Source organism: Vigna unguiculata, chromosome 5, assembly GCF_004118075.2.
Source record: "Vigna unguiculata cultivar IT97K-499-35 chromosome 5, ASM411807v1, whole genome shotgun sequence".
Lineage (NCBI taxonomy): Eukaryota > Viridiplantae > Streptophyta > Magnoliopsida > Fabales > Fabaceae > Vigna > Vigna unguiculata.
This window is the reverse complement of record NC_040283.1, coordinates 16,409,269-16,419,677: the sequence shown is the minus strand read 5'-3', so window position 1 is coordinate 16,419,677 and position 10,409 is coordinate 16,409,269. Positions and strand designations below refer to the sequence as shown.

Sequence of the window (10,409 nt, the reverse complement as noted above, 5' to 3'; positions counted from 1 at the left end):
ATATTCACTTTTATATCATTCTTCATTTCGGGATTTTGACCATGAATAAAATTTTAAATTCTATTTTTATCAAAATAAATAAATAAATATGAATAGTTACAACGACCGAGTACTTTACTTTTTAATTGAAGAATTAGATGAACATTAGTCTTTTGAAATATCATTCATTCATAATCCAAATCAAATTTTAAATGGATATGAAAAAAATTGTTCAAACACATTTATTATCTACAAAATAACAAACATTCTGAAAGTTAATATAAACAATGCTATTTTTAAGTCAAAATTAGGTACCATAAGTAACCGGTCATAACAGTTTTATCTCCAAATAACAAACGCTTTATTATTATTATTAATGCAAAGCTGTTGTTAAGTCACTTTTTTTTATTGTTAAAAAGTTTATTAAAAAAGTACAAAAAGTATATAAAAAATGTGACAATAGTAGAAATCATCTCTCTATGACATCTCTTTTAAATATATATGTATGCCTATTATAACACTAGGTTCAAAAATAATTTCTTTGGAATAATAAACAAATTTATTATTATTATTGTATATTTACTTCTCTTCTATATTTCGTTTTTATTTTGTTTTATTTCCTTTCAAGTAAATAAGATGAACTTTAAATATTTTCCTAGTGATATGAATAATATATGATTAGAACTTAAATATATTTTATTTGACTTAAATTTTGTCATGCAATTTGACCTGAATTTCAATTTCTGCATTTATAACTAAATAGAGTTCTTCACTCTAGTGTGCATATCAATCTCAAGTTATCAATGACTTATCCATTTTCATTATTTATAGGACCAACTTTATCTACAACATTCATTCATCATAACTGAAATCCTTCCATTCCACAAAAGTCTCAAACAAACCCTATCCTTTTACCAGCCAAAATCTCTTCAACACACCACTTCACTCATCACACTTCTCAAACCAACCCTTCATTGTTCCATCTTCTCTAACCACACCCAGATAAAGAAGAACCCAAAAAGTCCATTTTTTTTTCCTTTGGGTCCTCTGAAAAATGGAAAAAAGTGTCTCCAACAACCACCACCTCCACCTTAGGACCATGCTCACTCCTTCACAGCCACCACCATCATCACCATCTTCGTTCAAAACACGCTTGAGATCGTTCCCGAAAGGGTTGACGGTGAGGGCAAGTGCGGGAAGGAGGCACTGCGAGTTCAGCAGCCTCAACGCGCCCCTTGAGCCACGCTCCCTTGTGGGGAAGTTTCTCGGCGGCGTGTTGCAGAATCGCCGCCAAATGTTCCACGTGGTTACCAAGGAAGAGTTGAAGATGTTGAGTGAGGATAGAGACTCTGCTATTGCTCGCATGGTTATCAGTCAGCACTCTGATGAAGCCCTGCTTCACAGGTTTCTCACCAATTCCAATTACCCCGTATTGGTTCTTTTCAATTATGTTCTTTCCCTTATTGGTTATTGGAATTTTTAGCTCTGCTTGATTCCCTAACATTGTCGTCATGTTAATTAAAGTGCATGTGCATGTATGCATTTGATTGCAATGTAATTTATGATTTTTAGTTTAATTTAAATAGTTAAAGTTTTTTAGTTTGTGTTCTAATTTACTGTTTTTAATTTAATTTAAACACTTAAAAAAAGAGATCATTTTACACAATTACTGAATCATAGACTTTTATTTATGGTAAATTTTTGTGAACATTAAATTATATTTTTTGTGTGTATATTTGATTAATTGGGGGTGGGAATTTTGGTGGTGGTTTTCTCATGCTATCTTTTTTTGTATGAATCCCTAAAATTTTCACTCTCTCCTACAGTATGGAGGAAATACAGTGATCTTATATTATGTTGTAGAAACTTGCACCTATTCATCTTTTAGTTTTTGTGGTTATTATGTGGATGTGACTTGAACATGATCTGTTTTAGTGTATTTGGAAACAAGAATGGGGCAGCTTTTTGTGAGACTAAACCTAATTATATTAACTAACCTCACATTTGAGGAAGGAGAAGGTTGTGCTGTATTTCACTTTAAACACTGGTAAATGCCAGTGATAGTGAATGTAAAAGGAGGGCAAACTTTTTCCGTTCTTGTTTCCAGTTCATTAATTTCCTTGTATATTATTTCTGAGGGTGCCAAGTTTATCTGCATTAACCTACTGTAATTGTGTTACTTTGGAGATCTAATACCCTGATATTTAGAAACTGTAACTGCTCTTTGCTGAATATATGTGTCAGTTCCTTTTCCTTATGTTTGGTGGAAAACTATTTGGTTTTAAGAATTTTAGCCTTAACCGATGCCTCACAAAACTTTGTTGTCTAAAGTTAATGTTTATTGATTTAGAATCATCTGTTGCAATGCAGACTGAACATATTAGACCTTTGTGCATATGTAATATTCAAAATTGCATAACACTACAAATACTAGTGGTACTTGTGGAATGTATTGACTTAAATGTTTCTGAATTCCAGGAGGATTGCAAAAGTGAAGGAGGATGAGTGTATGGTTGCTATATCAGATGTAATGTATTTGCTGATTCTATACAAGTTTTCAGAGATCAGGGTTCATTTGGTTCCAAAGCTTTCTAATTGCCTATACAATGGAAGACTAGAGATATTGCCTTCTAAGGATTGGGATCTGGAGTCTATTCACAGCATGGAAGTTTTGGACATCATAAGGCAACATGTCAGCACTGTCACAGGCTTGAAATCAAATCCTAGTGTGAGGGAAAGTTGGGAAACCACTGCTATTCGACGTAGCTGGCTTGCTCGAGTCTATGTTGCCTCCATATTATATGGTTACTTTCTGAAGTCAGTTTCATTGAGGTACACCCTAGAGCAAAGTCTTTCTTCATCTAACCATGCTCTTCATCCGGGTCAGAAATCTTGCCCTTCATTTCCCGACATGTATCGATTCGGGTCGGAAGATGTGATGCTTGGCAACAAGAATAATGACATGCAATCTGTGTGGCATGATTTAATGAGGCAGGAAGAGGGAATTGAGGATATAAAATGTTATGTTATGAACTTTCACCCTGGCTCATTTCAGAGGTGTGCCAAACTGAGATCTAAGGAAGCTGTGCAGTTGGTAGAGAGTCATAGTAATGCACTTTTTGGAAATGGGAAATCTGGTTTGTCTCAGCATGATGATGTTATTGTAACCTCATTTTCTAGTCTGAGGAGGCTAGTCTTGGAAGCTATTGCATTTGGATCCTTCCTGTGGGAAACAGAAGATTATATTGACAATGTGTACAAGCTTAAAGATCATGAGGTAAAGTAAAGGAGAAACATGTTGCTAATTAAGTTTCCACTTTTAGGCCTATTCTCTTTGTATATAAATGTGGTTAGATTTAGGTTAACTTTTATTTTGTATAGGATGATGCATTACCTCTTTATAATGTATAGTTTTTAATGCTTGGATGGTACCTGGGAACGAATAAAGATGAAGATTTTAAAGGGTGACAAAGTTAAAGTTGTTTACTTTATGTGGATCTATGTTTGGTTTTGTGCAGTTTTTCATATCATGGTTATAAATGCCATTTTTCTTTAAAGAATGTTTTACTTGTTCATTTGGTCACAATTCCAATTATAGTTGAAACTGTTCAATTAAATTCTGTAATTAGCAACACTGGTATATTTTTGGTTTGAGTGAATTTAATTTGTTTCTCTAAATTAAAATGTCGAGTTTGAGTACTTCAAAAATAAAGTGATTAGTAAAATCTTTAATACTTTACATTAATCACTTGGTAAACCTGAAATAATATAGTAAAATCTTTAGCATTTTACATTAATAACATGGTGACTAAACAAATTTAGTTATTAGAGGATACTATTAATTTGACGATTAAAGAAATGTGTGAATAAATTTGTTGATAAACATTAGTAAGAGAAGAAAATAGCTTTTTCTATAGAAATTATAATTTATATGTAAGTTAGTTTATAGAAAATATTTTACATTATTTTTTGAAAAATTAATTTTTAACTTATATATAAACAAGTCGTATATTAAAAAATTGTATATCATATAACTTTTTTAGTTTTTTCTTCTTTTATATTATTATTATATTATATATTACATTATTTTTAAAGCAATGTAATTTATAATTTATGCATTAACTGGTCCTATATTAAAAATATGTATATTATGTATTATATTATAGTAAAAGCACTTCATAAAAAAATGTTCTAAATAAGTTATATTTTTTTATATTAGTGTACGCTATTTCATTAAAAAACAAATAAGGAAAAGTTAAGGAATTTAAAAATTTATTTCTAAGTTAGTTTATAGAAAATATTTCACATTTTTTTTTTTGGAAAGTAATTTTTAACTTATATATAAATATATAAATTAGTTGTATATTAAAATATTGTCTATTATATATATTTTTTAGTTTTTATTTTCTTGTATGTTATTATTGTATATTATATATTACATTATTTTTAAAGCAAGGTAATTTATAATTTATACATTAACTAGTTCTATATTAAAAATATGTATATTATATTACAGTAAAAGCGCTTCATAAAAAATGTTTTAAATAAGTTATCTTTTAATATAAGTGTACGTTATCTATTATATATGATATATATTAAGAAAAGAAAATATTAGCAAAATTATTATATTACCCGTCTCTTTGATTGACAAGCATACATATTTATAATTATTTAGTTAATTTTTTTATTGTTTGGTCTATAAGGACTTGAATTCAAATTTTACAATATCTAATTTATTTTAATTTTTTTATTTGTGATTTTAATTATAATATTAATTATAAAGAATATTATTATATGTGATATTATTATAAATATTATTATTATTATTTATAATTAATAATAATAATATTATTATTATTATTATAAATTTTATTAAATTAATATTACAATTATTATTATTAAATATTATAATAATAATAATAATAATAATTATAATTATTATTATTATAATTATTATTAATGTAAGTATTATTAGTGATAAAATTATTAATATTATTATTATTCAAATTATTAGTAAAATTAATATATAATATACTAGTATTATTGTGGCTATTTTTATTACGTATTTTTACTGATTATTGTTAGAATTATTAGGAAAATTTATTAATATTGTTATTGTTATTATTAAATTTATTAATATTATTAAAGGTTACAAAATTATTATTATTATTATTATTATTATTATTATTAGCAATATTAATATATAATGTATCAATATTATTATTATATATCACTAAATTTATAATATTATTAGTAATATTACTATTATTAATATTATTTGTAATATACATTATATTAACTACAAAAATTATTATTATTATATTATGTGATATTACTATAAGTATTATTATTATTATTTATATTTATTAGTAATATTTTTATTAATATAAATTTTATTCAAATTAATATTACATTTATTATTATTTTTAAATATAATTATTGTTATAATAATTATTATTATATGTATTATTAATAGTTAAATTGTTAATATTATTATCAGTATTATTACTACTATATATTAATATTATATAAGATATATTATTATTATTATTATTAAATTTATTAACATTATTAATAGTAAAATTATTAATATTATTATTAGAATTATTAGTAAAACTAATATATAATATATTAGTATTATTATGGTTATTGTTATTACATACTTTTACTAATTATTATTATAATTATTAGAAAAATTTATTAATATTATTAAAAATTTTAAAATTATTACTATTAGCAATATTTATATATAATAATATTATTATTATATATCATGATTATTATTATAAAATTTATAATATTATTAGTAACATTATTATTGTTAGTTTATTTGTAATATTAATGCATAATATATTAACTAGAAAAAAATATTATTATTGTTATTTTTAATTATAATATATGAAAATCAATACGTAGATTAATATTGTAATTATTAGTATTACTTTAATATTGTTATTATTAATATATTAATCTTATTACTACTAAGGTTATGAGTATTATTATCATCGTTAGAATTATTAGTAATATTAATATAGGTTAAAATACAATTAATATTATTAAAATATTTAATAAAAATATCAATTTTAATAAAAATAATCATAACATTATATAAAAGTAAAATTTGATCTAAATTTGAAATGTCTGAAATTGAAAACTTTTAAAAAAATTTAGGATTCAAATCAAATTAACAAATATAAATATCAAATTGAGATTCATACAATAATTTGACACGTGTCACCATATTAGATTGACACGTAGTACACTACATACGTGACACGAGGCATAAATATTTTTTTAAAAAAATTAAAAATTTAAAAAAAAATTCAAAAAAGTTTCAAAAAAATTCAAAACATTCAAAAAAACGAGTAGTTGACACGTGGCACCTACCTAACGGTGTTAGTTCTCTATTCACGGAAAGCATCTAATTGATATTAATCTACAAAAATGAGGACCTAATTGAGACTAATAAAAATACAATGATCAAATTGAAATTTTGTGACGAAAACAAAGACCAACGAAGTATTTTAACTTATTAATATATAATATATTAGTTTTATTATAGTATTGTTATTCCGTGTTTTTAGTGATTATTGTTAAAATTATTAGTAAAATTTATTATTATCGATATTATTATTAAATTTATTAATATCATTAGTAGTTATAAAATTATTATTATTAGTAAAATTTAATAATTTTATTATTGGTATTAAACTTATTAATATCATTAGTAGTTGTAAAATTATTATTGTTGATATTAGTAGCAAAATTTAGTATTACTATTATATATCGTTATTATTAATATTGTAAAATAAGTAGTTAGAAAAATACTATTACTATTATTATAGTTATTGTTATTATTAAATTTATTAATAATTTTAATAGTAAAATTAGTAGTGATAATTGTAATATTAATTAATATATAATATATTGATATTATTATTAAATAATAATAATAATATTATTATTATTTGAAAAGTAGTAATAGAAAATCTATTATTATTTTATGATTGTTATTTATTATTGCTATTATTATTATTATTAAAATTATTAACATCGTTAGTAATAGTAGAAGTACTCTTATTACTATTATTATTTGTATTATTAACAATTAAAAATATTAATATATAATATATTAATATTGTTATATATGATTGTTATTATAATTAAATTTATTAATATTATTAGTGGTAGTAAAAATATTAATATAGTATTATTTGTAATATTAATATATAATATATTATTTTTTTATATGTCATTAGTATTAATATGGAAAGAAATAACTAGAATTATTATTATTATTAACTATAATATAGAAAATCAATACTTAGTGAAATTATTAGTATTGTTATTATGGTTAATGTTATTATTATTACATATTAATTTTATATATTATATATTATATATTATTATTATTATTATTATTATTATTATATTTATCAATATTGTTAATAGTAATAACATGGTTAGTATTATTAGAAATATTAATATATAATATATTTATATTATTACTAATATAAGGAAAGAGAAAATAAAAAAATATTATATATATATATATATATTAATAATAATAATATTATTATTATTATTATTTATTATTATTCTTAACATTATTCTTACTATTATTATTATTCATATTATTAACATTATTAACAGTATATTACGTTTTTTATTATTATTATTATTATTATTATTATTATTATTATTATTATTATTAACAATATAATACTATTGTTAATATTATATTGTAATATTTATATACACATCTTACTTTTATTTATTATGGGATTATACTTTAATTACCTGTATTTTTATTTGTTTTATTGTTAATTTATCTTTACATTTAATTACTTGAATTCAAATAAGTAATTACTAAAATTAGTAAAATAATAAAATCAAATAGTAATTTTTATTATAAATAATCATTTTAATTTAAATAATAATAATTAGAATTAGTATTGATATTTATATAATAATAATTATTATTATTATTATATTATTATAGTGATATTACTATTGTTAGTATTATATTGTAGTATTTACATACATATCTTACTTTTATTTATTTCAGATTATACTTTAATTACTTGTATTTTAATTTACTTTACTGTTAATTTATCTTTACATCTAATTACTTGAATTCAAATAAGTAATTACTAAAATTAGTGAAAAATAAAATTAAAAAGTAAGTTTTATTATGAGTCATCGTTTTAATTTAAAAAATAATAATTAGAATTAGTATTGATATTAAATAATAATATTATTATTATTATATACTAATTTTATTATTATACAAATTATTAGAAGTATTAGTTGTAGTAATATTATTATTATTATTATTATTATTTATTATTATTGCTAGTAGTACTATTCTTATCATAAAATATATTAGTGTTATTACTATTATTTCAATTCTGACACGGGATTATATTTTAATTACTTATATTTTTATTATTTGAATTATAATATTTAGATACACATTTTACTTTTATATACTACGATTAGAAGTATTACTTGTTGTAATATTATTATTATTATTAACATTATTATTATTATTATTATTTGTTGTTATTATTATTATTATTATTATTATTAGTACTATTCTTATCATAAATAATATTAGTGTTATTACTATTATATCAATTTTGACACAAGATTATGTTTTAATTACTTGCATTTTTATTATTTGAAATATTGTATTAGGATATACATTTTAATTTTATATACTACAAGATTTATTTTAATTACTTACATTTTTATTTGCTTTGTTGTTGATTTATCTTTATATATATAAGCAATTAGTTGAATTCAAAAAAGTAGTTTCTAAAATAAGTAAAATAATAAAACTGAAATGTAATTTTTTTTATTATGAATAATAATTTAAGTTTAAAAAATAATAATTAGTATTAGTATTGATATGAATATAATAACAATAATTATTACTATTTTTGCATTTTTATTTTAAATAATATTAATAATATTATTATATTAATATCAATCTTAGTGTTATTATTATTTGAATTGTAGAATTTAAATACACATTTCACTTTTATTTACTACGAGATTATATTCTAATTACTTGTATTTTTATTCGTTTTGTTGTTGATTTATCTTTACATACGAGTAATTAGTTGAACTTAAAAGAGTAGTTAATAAATTAGTAAAATAATAAAACTAAAAAGTAATTTTTTTGTTATGAATAAACATTTAAATTTAAAAAATAATAATTAAGAGGATAAAATTATAAAAAAATAGGATATATATATATATATATGTTATATTAATATGGTTTTTTTTATCACTACATGATAATAATAATAATAATATTATTATTATTATTATTATAATAATTAGACATACATTTTATTTTTATTTACTATGGGTTCTAATTACTTGCATTTTTTATTTATTTTGTTGTTGATTTATCATTATATTACATATGAATAATTAATTCAAAAAGTAGTTACTAAAATTAGTAAAATAATAAAACTGAAAAATGATTTTTTATAATGAATAATTATTTAAATTGAAAAATAATAATTAAGAGGATAAAATTGTAAAAACAAAAGAAGACACCAAAATGTGTATATTTTCATATATGTAGTTGTTGTATTATTATTATTTTTCTTTTTATCATTACGGGATAATATTGTAGTGGTAGTGATATTATTATTATTATTATTATTAGTATTATTATTATTATTAGTATTAGTATTATTATTATTATTATTATTATTATAGTCAATACACATTTTACTCTGATTTACTTCGGGATCATATTTCAATTACTTGGATCTCTTATTTGTTTTGTTGTTGACGTATCTCTTTATATAATTATAGATCATTGTTATTAACATTAAAATTAGTATTAATATTTATATTAATATTTTTAACATAAATTCATTATTATTATTATTATTATTATCATCATTAGTGTGTATTATTGTTATCATTATTATTTTTATTATTATTATTATTGATAGTATTTATTATTATAAGTGTTTTTTTAATTATAAAAAATATTAGGTTAAAATATCTTTTTGGTCTTAATTTTCGTCAAGTTTTTTCAAATAAGTTCTAATTTTTGTGTTGTGTTCAAATAGGTCCAAATTTTCGTCAATTTTGTTCAATTGGGTCCTGTTTTGCTAACACCGTTTAAATCATTAACGACCATGAACAATGACTGCCACGTGTCACATTGTGGTTTTTTTGAATTTTTTTAAATTTTTTTTGAAATTTGTTTAAATATACGCGTGTTAACCTAGTAGCGTGCCACGTGCCACTTTGTGATTTTTTTTTAACTTTTTATTTTTTATTTTTAAATTTTTTTTAAATGTCCACGTGTCAACCCAGTAGCGTGCCACGTGTCAAAGTCAATGTTCTATATTCAATTTGGTCCCTATATTTGTTATTTTTTAGTCCCAATTTTTGTT

At 21.0% G+C, this 10,409-nt stretch overlaps 1 protein-coding gene across 1 annotated transcript; it reads left to right on the top strand.

The window, feature by feature from the left end:
- Positions 1-824: 824 nt before the first annotated feature.
- LOC114183544 (UV-B-induced protein At3g17800, chloroplastic-like) lies at positions 825-3,476 on the top strand. The gene is made up of 2 exons (XM_028070599.1): positions 825-1,383; positions 2,458-3,476. The coding sequence occupies exons 1-2, from the start codon at positions 1,034-1,036 to the stop codon at positions 3,263-3,265; spliced, it is 1,158 nt and encodes a 385-aa protein (XP_027926400.1). The 5' UTR covers positions 825-1,033; the 3' UTR covers positions 3,266-3,476.
- Positions 3,477-10,409: the final 6,933 nt, after the last annotated feature.